A 25,813-nucleotide genomic window follows, 5' to 3' on the forward strand; every position below is an offset into this window, starting at 1 on the left:
CTACTGTGCACTAAACTTCGTGACAGGTAATTGTCTAGCATACATTCTTCATCCTCAAATTTGTTACTTTTATTCTTTTCTTAAAATATCAGTTTTATTTTCTGCATCTTAGCCCATTCCATATCCATAGCCCTACTTTCCTCAAATCCCAGGGACTTCAACTTTGCAAAGTCGATCACCCACCACCATATATATATGCATCAACATCACCACCCCATCATATTAAATAACACAATCAAGTTTATCAGGTCAGAGGGTAGGAATCCTGCAGCAAGTAACTCACCACCTCACTCCTCAGAACCTGATCGCCATCTACAGTGCACAAGACAGAAATGTGACACAGTAGATAAAGACAAAAAAAATCAAGGCAGATTTAGGTCACGCCTCAACAGAAAAGAAACTGCATTTTTCATATCCTACTTCACATTTAAAGGAGGATTTAAAGATCAATCTCAAAATACTGTAATTATACATGTGTAGCATCATCTGTGGAGAAAGTTAATTTTCCAGGTTGATAACATTCTGATGAAGGGGTGTGGGTTGAAGTAAGTAGTAAAAAACTATATTTAAGGCAAGTTTGACACCAGAATGAAGATGGAATCAAGGTTTACAAAGATAGGATTTAGAAGTTAGCACCGCTGTCTCACAACGCCAGAGATCCGGGTTCAATTCTGTGTGGAGCTTGCATATTCTCCCAATGTCTGTGTGTTTTTCCTCTGGGTGCTCTGGTTTCCTCCCACTGTCCAAAAATGTGCTGCTTAGGTGAACTGGCCATGTTAAATTGCCCGCAGTATTAGCCGTAGGGGAATGAGTCTAGGTGGGTTGCTCTTCGGAGGGTCGACGTGGACTAGTTGGGACGACCCTGCAAGTAATCTAATCTAAAAAAAGGAAACCAGGGAGAAAGCTAAAGTGGAGCACATACATTAGCACGGACTAGTTAGGTCAAACAGCTGTTTCTGTGTTGGACATCCTATGTATGTCATGGTTACTCCTATGGCACATTGATATGCATGGTACATTCTCAAGGTTGCAAGACTCACCCATTAAAGAACCATGATCAGTTACAGGAAAATTGCCTTTGGTTTTAATTGTTACGAGACTGTAACAATAAAAAATGAATTTAAGACTATAACTGAAGATTCCAAATGGTATCGAGAAATATGTCTCATCCTCTAGAAACTCAAATGCTAGCAACTAAAAAGATACGAATATTAGGATACGAAAAACAAGTTACTCAATCTAAAGCTATGTCACAATTCAATCAGATCATGATAGACCTAAACTGGTCTTTTGTCCCCAGCACAACATTCTAACAAAATACATCAGTCTTGCAAGTTTAATAATCTCACATACGAACATATGATAGCGAGTTTTGAGAAGATTTGTAGCTTAAGTTGAGGTTCTAAATGTAGGTGTGCTTGCTGAGCTGGAAGGTTCATTTCCAGACATCGTCACTAAACCAGGTAACATCAGTGAGCCTCCAGATGAAGCGTTGGCGGCATGACCTGCTTTCTATTTATGCGTCTAGGTTTCCTTGGGTTGGTGAGGTCATTTCCTATGGTAACATCATTTCCTGTTCTTTTTCTCGGGGATGGTAAATGGGATCCAAGTCAATAGGTTTGTTGAGTGTGTTCCTGTTGGAATGCCATGCTCCTAGGAATTCTCGTGTCTCTCTCTGGCTTGTCCTAGGATGGAGGTAGTGTCCCAACCAAACTGGCGTCTTTCTTCATCTGTATGTAAGGATACTAATGAGTGGGTCATGTCTTTTTGTGGCTAGTTTTTTGCCTGTTTGTCCAATGTAGTGTTTTGTTACAGTTCTTGCAAGGTATTTTGTAAATGACATTAGTTTTGTTTGTTGTCTGTGGAAAGGTCGTTCCAACTAGCCACCAGGATACAGGAACATCAACTAGTCACAAAAAGACATGATAGCAAAGAATGTTATCTCAGAGTACAATGGGATCTTGATCAGAAGTGCCAATAGGCTGAGAAATGGCAGATGGAGTTTAATTTAGATAAATGAGAGATGCTGCATTTTGGGAAAGCACAATCTTAGCAGGACTCATACACTTAATGGTAAGGTCCTAGAGAGTGTTGCTGAACAAAGAGACCTTGGAGTACGCTTTCCGTTATTGGTCAGAGTATTGAGTACAGGAATTGAATGGTCATGTTGCAGCTGTACAGGACATTGGTTAGGTCACTATTGGAATATTGCATGCAATTCTGATCTCCTTCCCATCAGAAAGACACTGTGAACCTTGAAATGTTCAGAAAAGATTTACAAGGATGTTGCCAGGATTGGAGGATTTGAGCTGTAGGGATAGGCTGAATAGAGTAGGGCTGTTTTCCGAGTGTCGGAGGCTGGGGGGTGACCTTAAGAGGTTTACAAAATCATGAGTCTTTCCCTGGGATGGGGGTGGGGGGGGGGTGGGTCTCTCGAACTGGAGAGCATAGGTTTAGGGGGAAGAGGGGAAGATATAAAAGAGACCTAAGTGGCAACTTTATCAGGCAGAGGGTGGTACATGTATGGAATGAGCTGCCAGAGGAAGTGGCGGAGATTAGTACAAGTGTTATAGGATGGGTTTGGAGGGATATGGGCCAGGTACTGGTAGGTGGGACAAGATTGGGTTGGGATATCTGGTTGGCATGAACCAGTTGGACCGAAGGGTTTGTTTCCGTACTGTAAATCTCTATGACTCTATATCTTGGGGACAGTTCATATCACAGTAGAGATGGTGTTGAACATATTAGAAGAATGTATAAGAGGCAAATAAATCTACTGGTCTGACCAAATATATTCAAAAACACAACAAGAGGCTAGAGAAGAAATTGCAGGGGCCCTGGCTGACACTTTTGCATCATCACTAGCCATAGGTAAGGTCCTGGAAGACTGGAGGGTAGTAAAAGTTATGCCCTTATTCAAGAAAGACTGCAAAGAAAAACCTGTGAATTATAAACCAGTAAGCCTAGCATCTGTTACTTGGGTTACTTGAGAAGATTCTGAGCGGTAAGATATACATGCATTTGGAAAGACAGGGTGTGATTAGGAATAGTCAGCATAGCTTTTTGCATTAGAGATCATGCCGTACAAGTTTGTTAAAGTTCTTTGATGAAGTGAGCAGGTAGGTTGATGAGGGCAGAGTGGTAGACATATCTATATGTATTTCACTAAGGCCTTTGATAGGCAACTCTGGAAGGTTAGATCACACCAAATCCAGGAGGACCTGGCAATTGGAAACACAATGGGCTTGATATTAGGAAACAGAGGGTAATAGTGGAAGGATGCTTGTCAGACTGGAGGCCTGTGACTAGTACACTGCCTCGGGGTCAGTGAAGCGCTCATTGCTGTTTGTTATCTACATTAAATGATTTGGATGAGAATGTACAAGGCATGATTACTAAGTTTGCAAATGACACTAAAATAGGCAGTATTGTGGACAGTGAGGAAGATTATCAGAAATTGCAGCAGGACCTTGATTTTCTGGGGAATTGGACCAAGAAATGGCAAATGAAGTTTAATATACATAAGTGTGATGTCTTGCATTTTGGAAAGTCAAATCAAGGTAGGAGTTTCATGGCGAATGGTAGGGCCTTATTGAGTGTGGTGGAACACAAGGATTTTGGAATAAGAGCTCAGAATTCTCCGAAAGTGGAGTCAAAAGTAGACAGGGCAGTGAAGAAAGCTTTTGATACACTGGCCTACGTCAGTCAGGACATTGAGTTTAGAAGTTGGGGAGTTATTTTGCAATTGTACAGGACATTGGTGAGGCTGCACTTTGAGCACTGGGTTGAGTTTTGATCACCTTGATATAGGAAAGCAGGTCATAACATCAGTGCTATACTGGAGGCTCATTGATGACGTTACCTAGTATAGTGACAAGGTGTCTGAAAACGAACCTTCCAGCTCAGTGAGCAAAGTTACATCCATAGGAAGGATGTTATTAAACTGGAAAGAATGCATAAGAAATTAGATTAGAGATTCTCTAGAGTGTAAATAAGCCCTTCAGCCCAACAAGTCCACACCAACCCTCTGAACAGTAACCCACCCTGACCCATTTCCCTCCGACTAACGCACTTAACACTAAGGGCAATTTAGCAACTTAGACCAAATCACCTGACTTGCATATCTTCGGACTGTGGGAAGAAACCGGAGGAAATCCACAGACATGGAGAACGTGCAAACTCCACACACAATCACCCGAGGCAAGACAGAAATTGAATCTGGTCCCTGGTGCTGAGAGGCAACAGTGCTAACCACTGAGCCACTCTTTACAAGGATACTGCCAGGTCTCAAGGGTGAGTTAAAGGGAGAGGTTGGATAAGCTAAAACATTTTCCTTTAGAGCGTAGGAGATTGGTTGAGTGGGGGGGGGGGGGGGATCTTAAATAAGTGTATAACATCACGTGAGGCATGGATAGGGTGAATGCTCTTGGTCTTTTTTCCAGGGTTGGGGAAAATCAAGGACTAGAGGGCATCAATTTAAGATTAGAGGGGAAAGAATAAAAAGGGAACCTGAGGGATAATTGTTTTTAAACAGAGGGTGGTATGCATATGGAATGAACTGCCAGCAGTGGTTGAGGGTGGCTACATTAACAACATTTAGGCAGCATCTGGATAAATACATGGGTAGGACAGGGTTAGAAGGATATGGACCAAATACAGGGAACTGGGGCATTTTGGACATTTTGATCAGCATGGACAAGTTTGGGCCAAAGGGCCAGTCTCCATGCTATAGGACTGAGAAATGGTAATGCGGGCTCTGGGAAAAGACTGGAGACCTACCCAAAAAAAGAGGGGCGACTTTATTCAAACTTTCAATTCTGAGAAGACTTGACAGGATAGATACAGAAAGGTTGGTTTTGCCTATGGAAGTCTAGGACCTCAATTTCAAAATGAGGGGTCATTTATTTAATAGGGAGATCAACAGAAATTTCTTCTGAGGGTAGAGAATCTGTGTAATTCTTTACCACCGAGCCCTGTCAAGGTTCAATCATTAAAAATCTGTCAGCCTTGAATATACCTAATCAGTAAGGAAATCAAAAATTATGGGGAAAAGTCATCTGGGTCTTACAGCACGGAGACAGGCCCTTAGCCCCAAACTGGTCTATGCCAACCAAAGTATCCTTCAAAACATTTCCGATCCATGTATTTATCCAAATGCCCATTAAATGCTGTAAAAGTAGGAAAGTGGAGTTAAAGATTAGCAGACTAGCAGAAGACAGCAGAGTAGCTCAGTGATTAGCACTGCACCCTCTCAGCTCCAGGAACCCAGGTTTGATTCCAGCCTGGAACAAATGTCTGTGTGGAGTTTGCACATTTTTCCAGTGTCTGAATGGGTTTCCTCGGACAGCTTCAGTATCCTCCCATAGTCCAAAGACGTGCAGGTTGGGTGGATTGACCATGGCTAAATTGCCCTAGTGTTCAGGAATGTACAGGTTAGGGGGGTTAGCCATGGGAAATGCAGGGATAGGGTAGGGGTTGGATCTGGAAGGTCAGTGTGGAACTGATGGGCCTAATGGCCTCCTTCCACACTGCAGAGTTCTATTAACCATGATCTCATTGAATAGCAGAATAGTCATTTAGTCCAATGAGTCTAAACTTTGCTCCTATATCTTATGGTCTTAGCTACCATTATCGGCACTAGCTAATAGAAGCAATGCAGGGACAAAGGACAAAAGGTTTCCTCCTGTGATGTAACAATTCTGTGAGATGCTGTGCTAAAATTGAATGCAGTAATGTTGATACAGTCCTGAACAAGGCTCTACAATTCTTTTCCTTCATATTTCAGCCCCTTTAAGGCAAAGGTCAACATGATCGTTAGTACTTTTCAATTAATCCAACTTTTAATGATTTGCATCCTGCTCTTCTACAATCCCAAATTTAGCACCACTTCATAAACACGCCAATTTATCTTTCTCCACTACAAAAATCAAACTTGTCTATAATGACCTTTATTTGTTCAATTTTTACCAATTCATTTAAAATGGCCCTTTGTAACTTCCTACTCTAATTTATACCACTTATGGTGCTCAAGTTGCTGGTAGCGATTTGTTCAATTCCTTGATCCAAGTCATTAATAAATATGACAAAGTTTGAGGCAGCTTCACTCATTTAACCTTGGCATTCTTGAGTTTGGAGCTCCCCACCATCAATATTTCCAGCTGTATAATATATGACATTTTCAATACCAGGAATTTCCCACACCGTGTATCCAACAGGTGCTGAAGAACAAAAACAGTATTCAATTAAAATATTGGGATGACCAAGGCCAATATCTTGGTCCGCAGCTGAACTCCACTGCCTTACTCATCGACCATTCTCCTTCAAAATACAGACATCTTAATTAACCAGAGAAATTTTCAGCAAATACCCTCTCCATCACGAAGACAGCCTTCTTTCACCTCCATAAAATTCAGTTCTAACAATTCATCAGGACTTCTGCTAGAACTCTCATGCATGCTCATTATCTGTGGACTTAACTATTCCAATATTCTGCCACCTGACACCTCACCTTGCTCATAGTACAAATCAGGCAGAAGAATTTGTGCTTAAGTTCTGTGCAAAGAGAAAAATCAATATGAACATTTAATAGTCACTTCACTAGTTTTACTTTGAAGGTGTATGAAAAGCTCAACTATTCTTCATGTCATAGTTGTCTTCAGAAAGTAATGCAAATTTAATCATCTTATTCAATGCAAAGAAAAAGTTGAAGCACCACCCTGCTATTTATGCCACAAATGCCACCATTTTTTGTAGCCAGGACTTGCTCCACGTTTAGACTTGTATTCTTAATCATCCAGCAATATGACTTACATACTTGAGTGGTATAACTGTCTACATTTTGTCCTCTGTTCCCCTTACCAATCTATATAAAAGTCCACTGAACCAATCTGCAACTTGCCCATTGAGTCCAAATGGCTGGTTGAAATCATTAGCACAATCTCTCCCCATAGCTATTTTACACAATCTTTAATATCATAAGTTTAGAGAATTTTCTTTTTCTGGAACACATTGATAATATAACTTCAGAGCTAGAAAATTTAATATCAACAGCAATTATTGAGCATGTATAGCATTAGAAGCTGCAGTGCAATGCTCCTAACAATGAGTGAGCATTTCCTAGTACCAGTGCTCAACAGCAGCAAGTAAGATGTTTAGCCACAAATACATTAGAACAGGTACTCTTGACATAGACTTGCCACCTGGCAGAAAAGGGAGGGAAAAAAAACTGCAGCTGCATTTTTTAACCACTGACTAAAAGATTCAGCAAGAAGCATCTGGACGACACAAACATAAACCTAGTAAGTTTAGCTAAATTTTGGACTTTTCTCTTTTCATGGTGCAGTAAGGGAACTTGAGAACTTCCGATGGAGGAGGAGGCTGGAAGCCAGATGCAAACTGCTCCTATTCCTCCATGACTAACAGTTTATGAATGGTTGCTATGTGGCTATTGCTGATACATTTTCATTTTTTTTTGAGGTAAAACACTTTTTAAAAAAAACTAATATAAAACATATTGCATTCATAGTAAGCTATTTATAAGGCATTCCAAGGCCCTTCCACACAGTTTACTAAATAAGGAGATATTAGGACTGATGTCAAAAAGCTTAGTTAAAGATACGGTTCAATAAATGTCTTAAAAGGAAAAGGGATCAAAAAACACAAATGGGAAGAAATGTCAAAGTTAGGCCCAAGCAGCTGAAGGTATGTACCAAAGGTGGATAAATCAAAAATCAGGGATACAAAACAAAAGGCCCAGAATCGGAAGAGCATAGATTAGGCTATACGACCACAGATGATAAGACAGGTTAGACCACGGAGTTATACAAAAATAAAACTGTGAATTTTAAAAAGGCATTTTCAGACTAAGAGCCACAGTGGGTCAGTCTACATGGGTGACAGGCGATCAGAACTTTGCTACCTGTGTATGAACACAAATGCAGCTTTAGATAAACTCACATTTATTGCAGATAGCTGGTTGACTGACCAGGAGAGCAATGCAATAGTCAATCTAGAGATTAAAAAGACATAGATGAGGGTTTCAGCAATAAGCTGAGGCTAGAGCAAACGTAGACATTAAAAAATGGTAATTTTGGTAGGTGACTTTGATGGTGAAGTGGTGTACTCATCACCTAACCTGGGGGTCAAATTTAACACTAAGGCTTTGCAAAGTCTGGTTCAGTCACAAATCAGTGGCTAGGGTGGAGTAAGGAGACAACATTTAAAGATGCTTGATATGGCAACCATGTTGAACTGGATACTGAAATCAGACAAAGGTCAAGACAGTTGGTTATGAAACAGAGCTTGATGAAGTCAACATACAAGCAGAACAAAGAACTGCTGATGCTGGAAATCGGAGACAAAAAATTCTAAAACAGAAATTACTGGAGAAAATCAGCAGCTCTGGCAACATCTGGAAAAGAGCAGAGTTAATGTTTTGAATCCAATGATTCTTCATCAGAACATGCAGGATGTAATGCGCTTTTTTTCCACGGAGCACCATACAGATGAAAAACGGAAAAGTTGTCCTGGAAAGATCCACCGAGGACACCAGAGATAAGTGAGCAAGAAGGAAGAGAAGCTCCTCTCGCTACGGTTACATAGGTAAGACCAAAAAGAACGGAGAATCAGCCCAACTAAGCTGGATGGTGGAGGACACAGAAGATTGTGTGATTGACCAAGGCAATGATACTGCAAATTTTGTGAAAGAGGAGGAGAGATAGATTGGCAGAATCTCAAGTCATTGTGACTTTCACACCGACTGTTTTAGTCATGAGTGTAAAAACAGACTGGAAAGTTTCAAATATGGATTGCAAGGAAGGCGGTAGATAACACATTTCAAATACTTGACAGGAAAAAGAGTAGACTGGAAAAAAGGAGGCATAAGAACAGAGGGGTCAAGACTTTCTTTTTGGATGAGGGGAACAATGACTGCAAGTTTGAAAGAGAGAACTGTTAGTATCAGCTAAAATGGACATTCGCAAGGGAATTGATTTTGCTGTTTAAAAATAATGTTAAGGAAGCAAATGGTGGGGGTCATCAACAAGTTAAACTTGGAAGAGAGGGAATGAGAAGAAATGGGAGGGAAATGAGGAAGATGCAAGTTTAGGAATAGAACAAAGAACCACAGAGTGTGTTTGGCAAGTGAGCCTGGCAAAGGCAAGACAATGGCAGATGAACAAATCATAATCAGTGCTCTTTCTGGTTTTTAAAAAGTAACAGTGGAGGTGTTAAACGTTTAAAATTATTACATATGGGGGGGGGGGGGGGAGAGAAGAGAGAGAGAAGAGAGGAGAATAAAAATCAAGAATTAACTTTATATTCGATGACAATTTGACAATGAGCAGTTTGGGAGCATAAAGCAGTGTCAGGTCCTGTTCTATGTGGTCCGGCCAGACTTGGAAAGGAACAGCAAAACCAAAATGGTTCAAATGTTCAAACATTCATGCATGTTTTATCAAATACTGGATGTCTGATAAGAAGTTTAACAGCAAACAGGACAAAAAAGGCAGAGGTGAGGGAGAGATGGGTATCAGTGTACACAGAACAAAATTATGTTCTGGATGCCACCAGATGTCCAAGGAGACAGAGGTAATAACACAGTGGGAGGAAAATATGCAAAGTTCGTACCAATTAAGTATGTTTTGATCACATTAGTAATGGCGATACTGCATTTTTCACCATAGAGGTGCACAAATACTGTACACCCAACATTCCAAAGGGGACATCAAAATGACAAAATATTCTTTCAATTTTTCATGAGTTTGGATACTCCCATTAATTTCAAAAGGAAGTGACAAAACATGAAGAGGCATGTCTTGAATGATTCAAATTTGAATAAGAAAAATTTTAAAATGAAATTTAGAAATAAATTCAAGAAAAAAATATACTTTAAAAAATTCACAATGAAGGATTCAAATTTTCTAGATAGTCAGTCCACTATTTGAACAGCATATGCTAAATTTAAAGACTGATTGCATTTCTGGAAGGAGTCTTTTTTTGAAAATGGTTTAGGATTGCTGCCACAATGTTAGCTATCTGGTGCTATGATTTAGCAATTCAAAAGTAGTAGACCTGGGAGTTTTTCCACAAGTACAAGCTAAATCAAAAAGTTTGTAATCAAATAATTTACAAAGGATTGTTTTACAAATTAGCACAATATCTAATATTAGATGCACAATCTAAGGAAATGTATCTTAATCTTACCGTAAATCCCTAGATTACAATTTTGTAGGTCAGTTGAAAATGCACTAAAATATCAAATGTTGGCATAATCAAGCATTCATCAGTATTATTTAGGAGTTAGACTGAAGGACTTGGACATTAGACTTAAGAGCATTTGTAAAAACAAAGATATTAAGCAGTCATGCATTCAAGACATTACTAAAAGCTAACAAATGTGAACGCACTTTCAATTTACATAGTAATATCACATTCTATCTGCAGGTCAAGGCGCATTTCTGAAATACAGCAATGATGTGCACATATTTTTACCTGATTTTTTGTCCGGTTTTACAGAAAAATCTTCAATACCAACAAAAGCAGCATCTGTGGATGTTTTAGTACTCTCAGCCACAGGGAGCAGTTCTGGCGCCAGGGCTTCTACAGGAACAATTTTTTTGCTTACATCATCTTCAACAGGGGAAGGAAACATTATATCTAATTCTTGCTGAGATATGGATTGTGCTACTGCTGCTTCCTTCCCTCCCAAAACTTCTGCTAAAGCAACACTGGTTTCTAAAATTTTTGTAACCACTTCTTTTGAAGCCTTAGTTACTTCTTCATTTATGGGGAACGAAGCATCACTTTGGGTCTTCATCTGTATTTGCATCATCTCCAAATTTTCAGAATGGTCATCAAATCTGGTTTTCATTTCATCAATTTTTTCTAAAACATTGTTTGGAAATGTATTTTGCAAAGATGGGGCAATATCACCAGTCACTGGATGGAAAGTAGTCAAACTAGTCCCTTCAGCCAAGACTTGTGAACCAAATTCTCTATCAGCAATCAAAATAGGACCAGATTTGTTTAAGTCATACCTTTCACTTATTGTTGGACATGGGAGTATTTCCTCAGAAGTGTCCCGATAGCTTAAATTACTTTCTGGTACACCTTTCTCTGTAACCTTTAATAGGTCAGATGGAACATCTTCAGTTACATTTTTAATCAGTGATGGGATTTCAGTTTCATCTTGGAGTGAAAGTGGAGGAAGTGAACACTGCTCAACATGTTTGTAATCAGCTAAAATTCCTTCAACAGGTTTCATTCCAATTGTAGCAGCTCCCTGCGTTCCCAAAATAGGTTCAGATTTACTGATGGCAACTTCTTTGCATGTAATCACATCTGGATTCTTCATTGTCACTGAAATATCAGCTGATATATCTGATATTTGATAAAGCAATGTAGAACAACTGGTATCTTCTACAATCTTACTAGGTAATAATTCTTCTTTCCTGGACTGATCAAACGTGTTTATTTTTTCAGACACGTCAGGCTCGCTGAGCTCCAAGCATACACGTAAATCTTTGTTATTACCTCCTACTTCTACAACAGAATCTAATGTGTGCTCTAGTATATTTCCCTTTTCGGAAACCTGAATCTTCTCAGAAATAATTACAGTATCTTCAATAACTCCCCCTTCTGTAATAGCCTTTTGTTCTTCAAAGAAAGGCTGTGTTTTCGATAACTCTGGAATATCACTGTCAGCACTAAGTGGTTCCTGAAAGACATGCACAATTTGCTCTTTAGCAGCATTTTGAGTATAATCAGGATTAGACTCTGTGTCTATGGAAGTTGGTGCCTTAACAATAGTGTCTGTTAAATCTTGTATGTCATCAGATCTGTCTAAAACACACACTTCTGAAGAGTAAAGTTGTGGTTTGAATTGATCAAGAGATTCTTGAGATTTCCTCACTTCTGTTTCGATCAAGTTTTCACTGATTTCTAATTGCGTTAATCCTGGGGACATGATTTCAGAAGTTCTTTGTAAATGGTAGGGTGCAAAACTTGGCTCAGTCTGATTGGAATTAATGATTTCATTCAAATAGTCGGATTGCACAGTCTGCTTTGGATGGATTGCCAAGTTACTAAGCAGTTCTGAATTCATTTCAGAAGTAGCTGTCACATCTGTATTAGAAGTTGATTTGTGTTTAGCAAATACTGGTGCCGCAGATGTTGGATCCCCGACCTTATCATTTACTTTTGACTCAACATCAGTTAACTGGAATGGTAATGAAGTTTCCTTGAACACAATCTTTCCTTTTATAACTTCATTTTTAGGAACCATTTCATTAGTGCTGAAGTAATCAGACTCCAACACGTTGTAAGAATCAAACGTAGCATAGGTCATACATGTTTGAGATTCATTTATAACTGGAACTTGCGAAACAGCAAAGTATGCTTCACCAGTTGGAGTCAGCTTGTCATCTTGTTCAAAGGGCTGTTCTACATGGTCCTCCAAGTCTGTATAACCCAGCATTCCAGTAGTTCTAGCCATAATTGTTTCTCTGGTTTCACATGGTATCTTTGAAGGTTCCTGATCTTCAAACACATCTTTCTCAGACTTATCAATTACATTGATGGCATCTTTGATATTAGAATCAATAAGAGCCACCTGATTAATTGTTGGACCAGTCATCTTTAGTTCATTTTTCTCCTTTACTTCCAAAATGTCCCCATAGCAAAAGTTAAGACCACTGTCCACTGGTTTTATAGTTTGGTCATTAGAATCCAGTGTATTCTGCATAAACTCCTTTTCCTCAACAACTCTGCCTAGGGGAAGCATATCAGCCCCTGACACACCAACATACTCATTAATTAATCCAAAATTATTTGTTTCCATTTCAACTTTCTTGTCATCTGATAACTGAACATTATGTATTCTCATGTCCTCACTAATCTTCAGTTCTCCCTTATCTGCAATGACTTGTTCTGGCTTCATTTCTTCAACATGGAGTGTAGTCCCTTTAAATTCATTTCCATTTGGCTCTACACACTGACCAAGTGTGTCTTGAAATGGACTTTCATCAGCAGAATTTAGTTTGTCTACCTCTGATGATTCTATAAATGCTGGCTTCACTTGTGCCTTTCCATCAACAGAATGAACTTTTTTTAAATGCTCTGCTACTTGTTTGTCCACTGCATTGTCGAAAAAACCCAAGGTTGTTTGTAATTCGGTGTTTAAAGGAACTTCACTCTCTGTAAGATCATCATTGTGGACTGTTTTTGTGGACACTCTTAATTCAGTTACAGAATCAGAAGAAAAGGAGGGCAAAGAGAAGACAGGAACAGGTTCGACAGGAACAGGTTCAACATGCACAGGTGCAGCATCCTGTGGGCCCACAGGTTCGGCACTAGCTGGCTGATCTTTCAAGTTGACAGAAAAGTCTGTGCTCATGGATAGAAAGGAAATGAGAAAGTCAACTCTTAGTTTTAATTGGAATGTATGTACACACACAAAAATATCAAGTCATATATAAATTTAATATAAAAGCAATTCTCATAAGTACACAAAAAAAAAGGACCACTCAAACATACCTGAATGATTTCCTTGTTAGGTCTATTCATTTCCCTTTCAAATGGTAAAATTGCATAGAATTACTAATTCATTTAATTTGGAATTAGGTAAAAAATGGAGTATTTCCATTGACTCTCCCAATCAGCTTCTCAAGAAGAAATTTCAACAAATAGCAGTTGGATTCAAAACATCCCAGCATCATCTGAAATCATACTCGTACTGTTCAATTTGAGCAATTACTGAACATACACTTAGTTAAAAATCACAACACCAGGTTATATTCCAACAGGTGGAAGCTCTAACTTTCAGACTGCTGCCCCGTCATCAGGTAGCTATGGAGCAGGACCATAAGATAGAATTTATAGCAAAAAGATTATTGTTATGCAACTGAAATGATGTATTGAACAAACGTAGATTGCTGTTTAAACTTTCATCTTTTAGAATAGGTTGCAGGTTTCAGTTCATTGATATGTAAATGCGAGAACTTCTTTTAAGCCACCTTCGAGATAACAAGATTTTATAACAAAAAGGTGACATCTCAGCTCAGACAATGCATTAAAGATGTGTGGTTACAGTAGGTCTGTATCCCAATTTTGACTCAGAATGGTTCGATTTCCCAAAGTGTAATTTATAAAATATTACATTGATTGATTGCCCGCATTGGCTACCTGTAGATTGTGGACCTTTTGAACAAAATAGAACATATCTGCAAATAATTTCACAAATGCAAATTTACCCCATTGACTTGCGTGTGCGCATGCATAAGAGAGACACAGACAGACACAATTATCTGTTGTTGTAGCGTCCACTTGGGCTCGCCAATATATCATGCCACAGGGCATCCTTGCCTGCGGCGTATGAGATAGGCAACGTTGGCAGAGTCACATGAGTACCTGCCACATACAGGGTGGTGGTGGTGGTGGGGGGGGGGGTCCCCCCACATATAATGATGGTATCCATGTCGTCACTGACTAATCTTGCAGTAGTTGCCATGACAGGGTTGTACAGTGTCGTGATCAATGTTGTCCTGAAGGCTGGGCAGTTTGCTGCAAACAATCATCTGTTTAAGATTTGGCAGTTGTATAAAAGGGGAGAAGTGGAGGCAGAGGCAAAGTCTTGGCTAGGTGCTCATCCTTGTCAATAATGTGTCACAGGCTGCAAAGAACATGGCATAGATTCTCCGCTCCCAGGAAGTATTGATTGTCCAGAGATATTCAGCCTCTGATCTTCAGGTGACCATCCTGCAAGGCTGATTCACAACAACGCAGGGTGGTGGAGCAGAGGCTGATGACCAAGTTCGGTACCCATGTGGATGGCCTCAACGGGACTTTGGATTCAAGTCACAGTATAGATGATCCCAATACACTATACACTCTCATTCTTATATGCATATCCTCTTACATACTCATGCAGGCCCTCTCTCTCTCACACAGCCCCACACACACTCTCACAGGCGTACACTCCATCACACTCTCACGTTGGCAAGCATGCACACATGCAAACACACACACATTCACATTCTCTCTCTCGCTCTCTCATGTACGCGTACACACACCCTACGGGATGAACTTGCATTTGCAGATAAATTTATTTTGTTCAAAAAGTGCACTATCTGCAGAGCAGTCAATCCATATTATAAATTCCACATTGGAAGTAGAACCAATCTGACTCAAGGTTGAGATTCAGAAAGACAGTTTCTCTAACCTCTCTTTTAATGCACTGTCTGAGCTGTAATGTCTCGTTTTTTAAATAAAACATTAAGTTATCGAGAATGTGACAAAAAATACAAAACCGTATAGACATTGGCACACAAGAAAGATGGAGTTACAAAAACATACAGAACTGCAAAAAGGAATTAAAAAGAACATTACAAGACGTATCAAAAGCAACAAAGTCCTCTCCCGTGCATATCGGAAAAAGGGGTTGTCATAACAATGTTGGCTTTTTGTAAAGCGATAATAATGGTGCAGTCAATGGGAAAGAAAAAAGAGAATAGCAGACATGCTAAATAACTTAGCTTGCTAAAATCAGATTGCAGCCACCTTAAGGAAATTATGATGGAATACCGATAGGATGGTGCAATCATTACACTCCAGACATTCAACACAATTAGAACAAAAACAGTCATATAGCTATGATAATAGAGAGGCTTATTCATCTCGCCTTACAATACCTCCCAGCTTCATTCCTTTTACCAATATTATCGGATCACCACCACTTTCATCCCAAAATGGACTTCCTTTCATTTCTTACTTAAAATCCTGGGCTTCTCTGTATAAATGCCATATTAAGTATACCATGACCACAAAGACTGTACTGGATCATAATAGAGTCAGATGTACAGCATGGAAACAGACCCTGGTCCAACCCGTCCACAAGGATCAGATATCCCAACCCAATCTAGTCCCACCTGCCAGCACCTGACCTATATCCCTCCAAACCTTTCCTATTTATATATCCATCCAAATGCCCCTTAAATGTTGCAATTGTACCAGCCTCCTCCACTTCCTCTGGCAGCTCATTCCATACACGTACCATCCTCTGTGAAAAAGTTGCCCCTTTAGGTCTCTTTTATATCTTTCCCCTCTCACCTTAAACCTATGCCCTCTAGTCTGGACTCTCCCACCTCAGGGAAAAGACTTTGTCTATTTATTCTACCCATGCCCCTCAATTTTACAAACCTCTATAACGTCACCCTTCAGCCTCCCAGCTCCAGGGAAAAAAAGCCCCAGCCTGTTCAGCCTCTCCTTATAGCTCAAATCCTTCAATCCAGGCAACATCCTTGTAAATCATTTCTGAATCCTTTCAAGTTTCACATCTTTCCGATAGGAAGGAGACCAGAATTGCACACAATATTCCAACAGTGGCCTAACCAATGTTGCGACTGTACAGGACATGACCTCCCAATTCCTGTACTCAATACTCTGACCAATAAAGGAAAGCATACCAAACATCATCTTCATTATCCTATCTACCTGCGACTCCACTTACAAGGAGCTATGAACCTGCATTCCAAGGTCTCTTTGTTCAGCAACACTCCCTAGGATCTTACCATTAAGTGTATAAGTCCTGCTAAGACTTACTTTCCCAAAATGCAGCACTTTGCCCTTATCTGAATTAAGCTCCATCTGCCACTTCTCAGCCCATTGGCCCATCTGGTCAAGATCCTGGTGTAATCTGAGGTAACATTCTTTGCTGTCCACTACACCTCCAATTTTGGTGTCATCTGCAAGCTTACTAACTCTACCCCTTATGCTCGCATCCAAATCATTTATGTAAAATGACAAGTAGAGGACCCAGCACCGATCCTTGTGGCACTCCACTGGTCACAGGCCTCTCGTCTGAAAAACAACCCTCCACCACCCCCCTCTTGTCTTCTACTTTTGAGCCAGTTCTGTATCCAAATGGCTAGTTAATTATGTTTTTCCCTTCTGAAAGGGGTCAATAAATGTAGCTTTGGCACTGTTATTCATATCTCAATAACCTTTATATAAAAAAAAGGAAGAGCAATAGTCTTGACCAGTCCCAATGTAAGAAAAAGTTTGCAATGCCTAATGGAATCTAAAGGCAGAAGATGTATCATCTTTACTCTTCCTAAATCCTACACGCTTGCTCAAACATGAAGGACAGACTCAGAATAATCCTAAAATTAGACAAAAAAAATTCTTCTCAAATTTGCTTCTTAAATCATGATTCAGAAGTTTAGCAAATGACTTTGGCAGATTTTGCATATTATGTTTTGCTTCAGAGTTTAGATTCAAATTTCAATCACTATAGAGCTACCAATTTTTATCAGTACAAACTCATGACTGCATGCTAGCATATATATGCAAGCAGCATAAATGACTAAACATTTCCTTGCTTTGACACCGAGTAACTGCCCAGCTGTTCAGCCTTGAGAATGAGGTTTTCAATAAAACTAGAATAAACTGTGTTCTCCTAAACAGCCCTAATCTCTCCCATTTCTTTGCCCTGACTTGGACAAGGAATGAGCGAGTATATCGCACACCAGCAATCATCATGCATGGCAAACAACATAGATATTGACAACTCCGGTCAGTCATCACAGATTTTAAAATGAGAACAATGTGTCAAAGCTGTCTATATCAGGCCTAAACTGTTCAATGTCTCTTCAGAAGATAAACCCCTCAACCTCTGGATTCAACCTAGTGAAGTTCCTCTGTACTGGCTCCAATGCAACTACATCCCTCTGCAAGTAAGGGAATTAAAAAGCTGTTAAAAAAACACTTCAGATACAGTCTCACTAATGCCTTGTACAGTTGCAGTAACACACCCCTACTTTTATACTCTACCCCTTTAGCCAAAATTCCACTTAGCTTCTTTGCTATATTTGAGCTGACAAAAGTTGTTCCAACCAAATTAACAATATACTGAGTCAACAGCAACTCAACAGAATTTAGCTGGAACTTAAATGTCATCAACAGCAATACTGATGTGAACTAGCACTTAATGAATACTCACTCAGATAGATTATGGATATGACAATTGACGTCCAGATCTAAAGCTTTTATATAAATGGAATAACTGGAAGAGGGAAATAAGAAAAGCAAGATTTATGACTTTACCCAAAAAGCCAACTAAAAAAAGTACACCTGTGAATACTGTGGATAGGGTGAAAGACTCATGGTAATTTCCAATGCAATTCAGCTGCCTATTCCATGGTTAACTATACATTGCCAACTATTTAGACTCTCAAAAGAATAATGCCCATTCAAAATACAAACTTTGAAAATTATTGAAAAATTGAAGAACAAAGCCAAGAAATTTCTTCCTTTGGACTCTAGATATTCCCCGACAGATATGCAGCTTAAACAAAAAACGTCAGAGGAAAAAGTAGTAACCAACATTGAAATGGCAATATTTGTGAATCTAAAACATCATATTAAAATAAAATTTAGACTTCCAAAATAGATTTTTGATGAATGGGAAGACCATAAAAACATTGCTGTTACAACAGATATAGAAAAGAATGGGAAAGCCTTCATCTCATGCGGAGGTTTATACACACGTTGAAGATTAGCACCATGTGGGAAAGTTTTTGGATGGGATGGACACTGGAAATATTTCAAAATAATTTTATGCAATTTCTAGAAACACTTAATTGTTCAGTACACAAAGGAGAACTATGTAAAAATATAGAAATATTCTGAGAAATGAATGCAACTGCTTAATTATAAAGTACCACTTGGTAATTTTGAGAAGTTTGATGTACACTTGGCTGATAGATACCTAACAAATTAGAGAACATAACAAATTTCCAAAAAGCATTTGCTTATGTATCAGCAACTTCAGAAGGATTTCTTCTGAATATTGTACAGTATTAATATATTAAAAGTCTGGACCTTAATTTCTAAAGGCACTGTATCAGTTTATCATTTTAATGCATAATGATGCCCTTTGACTCAATTATAATGATAGCGATACCTTCACTGTTGTTGAATCATACTTTCTCAACACTGAGAGAAGACTAAACAAATGAGGCTGAAAATATTAAGACTACCCAACTCAAAAATATTTATGATAAAATGGGCATACATTTAGTCAATGTATTTAAACAAAAAAGGGTAACAGTGGTCAGTACTGCTGCTTCACAGAACCAGAGATCCAGGTTTGATTCCATCCTTGTGAGACTGGCTTTGTGCAGTTTGCACGTTTTTCCCATCTGTGGTGTTTCCTCCCACAATAATGAAGATGTGCAGTTTTGGTGAATTGGCCATAGGAAATGCAGGGTTACAGGGTTAGGGTATGGGTGGGATTCTCTTCAGGAAGGTCAGTATGGACTTGATGGACCAAATAACCAGCTTCCACACTGTAGGGATTCTATAAAAACATTTCTCCTCTCATTTCAAATTAGTTTCAAACCTCCCATCTTTAACTCCCCTCCCAAAGCAAAACTCAAGAACACACCAAACTTCAAACATTTCAATGGATCCACCCAGCTCCTCCTTCTCAATATATTATATTCCTGAAGTATGCATCCTCCTTCTGGCTGGATTATTTTCCATAAAAGGTAAAAGCAAGACAGCATAACTAATACCAACGTTGATACTGTAAAGCAAGTCTTGGAAGTGTCTGGGTATTTACTCCATGTCTGTTGCGAGTAAAGTACTTTAAAAGCATTTCTTCGCCCTCCCCCTAAAACCTTTCATGAGTTTGAGCACAGTTTACATTCTTAGAACAAAAGGGTCATTCAGGTATTGCAGAGTGGTCCTTTTGAATATGAAGATTGTCTCACATTATTAGTGGAACATTAGTTTGGATTTATGAGGCAAGTGTAGCTACAGAATTTGGACAAAAAGAGAAGCGATAAGGATGAGATATTATATACAAATAAAGATAGAGACAAAAAACAGAAAGATTAAAGTATATTACAGACAGCAGTATTTTTCTACATAGTGCACTATTCTGGTTAGCAACTAATTAAGGCAAGTTAATGCAAGAAAAAGATACCAAATGCTGTAAAGTGCAGAGTATGACAAGTCAATTATTCAATTACTGCATACTTTAATAATTATATTATTCTTATTTCCATCTCTACTGCTGAGTATGTTGACTTTTAGTGGACTGCAGTCAGCTTCCAGAATCACATCCAAATAGGTAATGCAGCAGATTATCAGTCTATGGAGGACATCACAATCTACTGTTTCCACATTACCCACAGATTCCTGTTTGAAGTGCAATAACAATGCAATCAGGAAAAGTGTCTTTACTTCTTCAATGGAAATCGCCAAATAGTTTTTCGCAGGGCATTAACCATGGATGAAATGGTGAACTTTGATTTATATGGCTTTAAACAATTTTTACTTCTGAGCCAAACATTTTGCATTCAGCTCTGCAAATCACACTCTGTACTTAGGTAAGACTTTGATATAGGAATATTTTGAAACAGGAAGCCAACATATCATCTAGTAATTAAGCCCTTAACAAGTGGCCAGAATAAATCAAAAGTCATGTTACGTAACTGATTAGATTTTAAGATGCAGATAAGAACAAAAGGAAAGCTGAAGAAACTTGCCTGCAGAGGACTGCATCACACATTCAGGTGCAACGGAAGGAGAAAGAAAGGATTCGTCTGAAAAACAAATATGACAGGACCTCAGCGGGGCAAGCAATATAACTAAATGATATCAGATGGCCCAAACAAAGTCCTTCAAATCCAATGAACTTTAAAGCTTTCAAGCAATATTTTGATTTTAAATATCAAATTATGCAAGTGACCATGAAAAGGGACTTAATCTGAAACTTTAGTCTTGTCGTCCAAATGCCAGTGCAGATCAATCATAATACTTAAATCAGTGTTGTCCAAAACTTTTACCATTGTGACTGACTTTGAGACTTAAATTGTCATAACCCTAAGAGATCAGTGAGCAGGGGGCAGGAGGCAGAAGATCTGTGACAGTGAGGGGAAAGGGCTGAACAAGCCTACATGGGATCCCAACATCTACTTTGGGAAGCCCTAAAATATTGCTCATAAGGGAAAAAGGACCTGTGTATCAAATCAAAAACAGTTTTTTTTAAAAAAAAGTCAAGTAAGAATCAACAATGCATCCTGAAGTTTAAATCACTTTCTTTGGGGGTTGGGTGGGATCATTTCCTGCTCACCATTTGTCTAAATATGCCTCTGTGGAAAGTCTGCTTGAGGACAGGCAAAGCTGTGAAAGATTTCAGCAACACAACCTTGCAGCTTTCACTATAAAGGTTCAGACAAAGAATTAGCACAAAGACAGCACATTCGGCACCATACAGTATACACTTTGCACCAAGCAATTCCTTCTGGTTGAGGAGAGAGGAAAGTAAAAAAAGAGGGAAAAGAGGAAGGAAAATAATTAGCACAAAAAAAAATCAAAAGTTAACGCTAAGATTTTGGATTTCATAACAGTCTCTTGGCATTTTCCCATTCTTTAATAGTCTATTATAAAATGCCATTCCAAATGCAAGGAATTACTCAGAAGTCAACTGCTAATTGCAGACCTGTGCAAAAAAAAACAGAAAAAAAAGGGAAGTTAATTAAACAAGAGTAGTGGCCTGCAAATTGAATTGGATTTAATGCAAACAAATAACAATACTGTTAGGGATAATTTAAATTAAGTTATAAGTTTGAAGAGACACGTCAACAGCCTAAATTAGTTGCATTTTTAAAAATCTTTTGAGAAATGGTTATTGTACAGAAATATACAGTACCATAATTACAGAAGTTTAAGGTTGGTGAAGAATGAGAATTTTCATCTGAACAAACAATTGCAAATGAGAAGGTTTACAGAGCACCAGAGCTTCCCAAACTGTGGGTTGTGATCCCCACTGGAGTGGCCAAACTTTTGGGGTGCAAAAGCTACTGCAGATTTGCAACCAAATGCTAACATCTGCAAGGCCTTTTTAACTAGTGATGTAGCCTAACTGCCCAATCTGTAGACTTGAATCCTGTCCCAAAAAACCTAATAGGAAGATGTGTGCAATTTAAAATAAAAACTCTGGGTTAAACAACTGACCCCATTCCTTCATGTCTCTCCCAATCCTACTCCAAAATGGAAAATACAAGATTATGCTGGGGAACCCTTAGAATTCCACCATTGGCACTGCTTTTTGACCAGATTTATGACCTTTAAAAACCATAACACTTGAAGTGCTCAGTAAAGGACATTAAAAAACCCAAATCACCACAAACCCAAGAAGTTACATTTGTTTATAAATCAAGCAGCACCTGCACATCAGTTTTTGCTTAGCCACTTATGAAATCAACTCAAATTACAACATATCTCTATATAATAAAATTACATCTACCCCATACCTCCAAGCCTTCAAATTGAAGACAAGCATTCAATGCACTCCACAGGAGCATAGCCCAAGCAAAAACAGTCAACAAAGCAAGAGATGTTCAGAGAAACGATTAAAATCGAACTTGGTTAGGATGAGAGAATTTTTTGCAAGGTCAAATTTATTCAGGAGAGAGTTCAGACAAATGAGAGGCAATCTTGTGGAACACAGTGCTTAATGGGGTTGATGCAAAATGGAATCATCTAATTGGGAGTTCAACAATCAGTAGGCATACTCTGAGCATAAAAGGTGGTGAGTCTTTGGAATTCTCTACTTCAGAGATGTATAGAAACTCTGAGTATTTTCAAGACAGAGATTGATAGATTTCTTAGACAATAGCATCAAGGATTGGGGGTGTAGTGGCATGAAAATGGCACTATGTTGTGTATACAAAAAAAAAACAACCATTATCCAGCTGAATGCTGAAGGAGGCTCGAGAAACCAAATTGTCTACTACTGCTCCCATTTCCCATGTTCCTATAGTCTAAAGTCTAAAAGGAATCGTACCAACAATGATACTAAACTATCGTTTGTAAAGGATCAGCAGTTGAAAGATGCTAACATGTTATAGAACACAGCCTTCAGCTATAAGGTTTACTACTTAATGAATGCTATATTTTCATATATCAATTCCAATATATATGCTTACTGGCCATTTAAATTAGTTTAGCAAAAATGTTTCAGAATAGTCACATGAAAATCAAAATTACTGAATAAGTTTTGTGCAGTCTAGGAATTCTAACTGCTTGACACAAGGGCATTCAGCAAAAATTAAACTAACTGAAATATATTGACGGAGTCCACTTCAAAGGCTTCTGGCAGAGAACTCCATTCTAACCACAATATGGGAGGAATATTTTTAACATTCAACTAAGCACAAACTCTTCAAGATTCATGTTAACTATGTACATCCTTGTTACCTACAAAGCAAACGGTGGAGAAAATAAAACTCCAATAGAACTCATGATCTTAAAGGTATCCTTAAACAGTCACATCTTAACTTAGTTCTAGTAATTAAAGGGCCCAATTTTCCAAGTGATAATTTTTCCCCTATTTCAAACAAACCTGCAGCATTTCATAGTTTGCCTTTTGCAACATGATCCTCAATTCTGTACTCCCATTTTACTCATTTGAGGACTTTGGTTGATTCTGCCTTAACAGATACTGAGGCAGAGTATTTCAAATCTTAACCACATACTGTACATTCATTCTTTTCATAATCATCTTGAATTGATGTATACTGGTCTTCAAGCCTTCCAGCAATAGGAATAGTTTATTTCAATCTACTTTTGTCCAGACATTTCAATTTTGAATACTGCCATCAAGTCTGCCCTTGATTCTTATCAGAAACAAAAATAACTCAACTTCTTCAAAGTATCCTTGTAGCTGAAGCTTCTGATCCCTAGAACTATTCCTATGAATGTTTTCTGCAACTACTCTAAAGCCTGCAAATCCTTCCTAAGGTGCTGTGCCTGTAAGAGGACAAAATGGTCGGCTGAGACTGAACTAGGGATTTTAATAGCTTCAGCACAAATTTCTTGCTTTTAATATTCTCTATATCCCTATTTATAAAGGGCCAAGATCCTGTATTGACATTTTTCTCAACAGATCATGCATTCAATATTGTACAAACATCTTACTTCTTTCTACTCCTCAATGCATTTATTCATAAGACACTGGCATCACTGGATAGGCTAACATTTACTGCCCACACTAAATTGCCCTCGAAAAGGTCATGGTGAACTGCAGACAGCAGTGTTTCTGGAAGGCAATGTGTAGATATACTCAGTTAAGAAGGAAATTTCAGACTCCAGAATTTTGTCATTCTTTCACTACTGCTGGGACAATGTAGATTAGATTATTTGATTAGATTTCCTATAGTGTGGAAACAGACCCTTGGGCCCAACAAGCCCACACAGACCCTCCGAAGAGTAACTCACCCAGACCTATTCCCCGACATTTACCCCCAACTAATGGACCGAACAGTATGGGCAATTTAGCATGGCTAATTCACATGGCCTGTACATCTTCACATTGTGGGAGGAAACCAGAGCACCTAGAGGAAACCCACGCGGACACAGGGAGAACTTGCAAATTCCACACAGACAGTGGTCCCTAGCTTTGTGAGGCAGCTAACTACAGAGCCACCATGTCACCCGTAAAGTTTCAATACAATATGGTGCATGGTTCAGAGGGGAACTTGAAGGTGGTGGTGTTCCCATGCATCTGCTGTCCTATTCCTTCCAGGTAGTATAGTTCACACATTTGGAAGATGCTATTGAAGGAGCCGGAGGTGCTGCAGTCTGTACATTTCAGTTTTTGCTTCTCTGCATTCTTTCAGTACACATTCTTGACCATTAATACAATATGGATTAACAAAAGCAATGGTCCTAGTATCAAACCTTTGGAACCCTACTATATATCAACCTCCAAACCATTAGACAACTGTTGACCACTATTGATGCTTGTCACACCCAACTTAATATCCTGGCTGCCACCACCCACTTTATGTTATGTCTTTCAGCTGTGCTATGAACTTTTAGCAAATACATTTTTTATTTGAAAACAACCATGTATGAACAGAATAGAGCAGGGTTGCACAGTGGATAGCACTGCTGCCTCACAGCACCAGGGACCTGGGCTCAATTCCCGCCTGGGTCTGTGGAGTTTGCGCATTCTCCCAGTGTCTGCACGAGTTTCCTCTGGGTACTCAGTTTCCTCCCCCAATCCAAAGGTGTGCAGGTCAGGTGAATTAGCCATGCGAAATTGTCCATATAGTATTAAGTGCAGTAATCAGGAGTAAATATAGAGTAGGGGAATGGGTCTGAGTGGGTTACTCTTCAGAGGGTTGGAGTGGACATTTTGAGCCAAATGGCCTGTTGTTTCCATACTGTAAAGAATCTAACGTAAATAGAGAATAGAATTCTTACCAGTGGGGAAACTACAAGACCTTCACCAAATTCCAAATAGCAAAAAGCATAAATCAAATTAATCACTATGCCCTTAAAGAAAAAAAATCCATACTGCCTTTCCCTAATTAATCCAGGCATGTCCAAGTGACTCTTAACCTTGTCCCAAATTATTCTAAAAGCTTTGATCGATGTCAAAGTCACAGACCTACAGTTACTGTGCAAAGATTTAACACATGAATAGGAAGGGTTTGGAGGGATATGGGCCAGGTGCTGGCAGGTGGGACTAGATTGGGTTGGGATAACTGGTCAGCATGGATGGGTTAGACCAAACGGTCTGTTTCCATGCTGTACATTTCTATGACACTATGTACAATTCTCCAGTCCTCTGATACCAGCCCTGCATCCAGGGAAGGTTGGGAGATAAAGGTCAGTGTCTCTACAGCTTCTACATTTACATCCTTCCATGTTGTTGGATGCATCCCTTCAGTACCTGAAGTTTTAGCACAGCCTACCTACCAAAAAAACCACATTAGATTTAAAACAAAATTTAAAAACA

The 25,813-nt window shown here is 39.0% G+C and overlaps 1 protein-coding gene across 6 annotated transcripts in view; it reads right to left on the reverse strand.

Moving 5' to 3' along the window:
- Positions 1 to 25,813, reverse strand: part of LOC132819769 (reticulon-4-like) — a 104,728-nt gene that overhangs the window by 58,527 nt on the left and 20,388 nt on the right. The window contains exons 2-3 of one of the 6 annotated variants that reach the window (XM_060831506.1): positions 20,550 to 20,606; positions 10,492 to 13,383 (exon numbers count right to left, since the gene is read on the reverse strand). The exons of 2 other annotated variants lie outside the window; for them this stretch is intronic. In XM_060831506.1, the coding sequence (XP_060687489.1) occupies positions 10,492 to 13,383; positions 20,550 to 20,606 (2,949 nt within the window). The remainder of the gene's footprint in view (positions 1 to 10,491; positions 13,384 to 20,549; positions 20,607 to 25,813) is intronic. 3 more of the 6 variants (XM_060831508.1, XM_060831507.1, XM_060831509.1) reach the window with 3 other exon arrangements.

Source organism: Hemiscyllium ocellatum, chromosome 10 (genome assembly GCF_020745735.1).
Source record: "Hemiscyllium ocellatum isolate sHemOce1 chromosome 10, sHemOce1.pat.X.cur, whole genome shotgun sequence".
Taxonomy (NCBI): Eukaryota; Metazoa; Chordata; class Chondrichthyes; order Orectolobiformes; family Hemiscylliidae; genus Hemiscyllium; species Hemiscyllium ocellatum.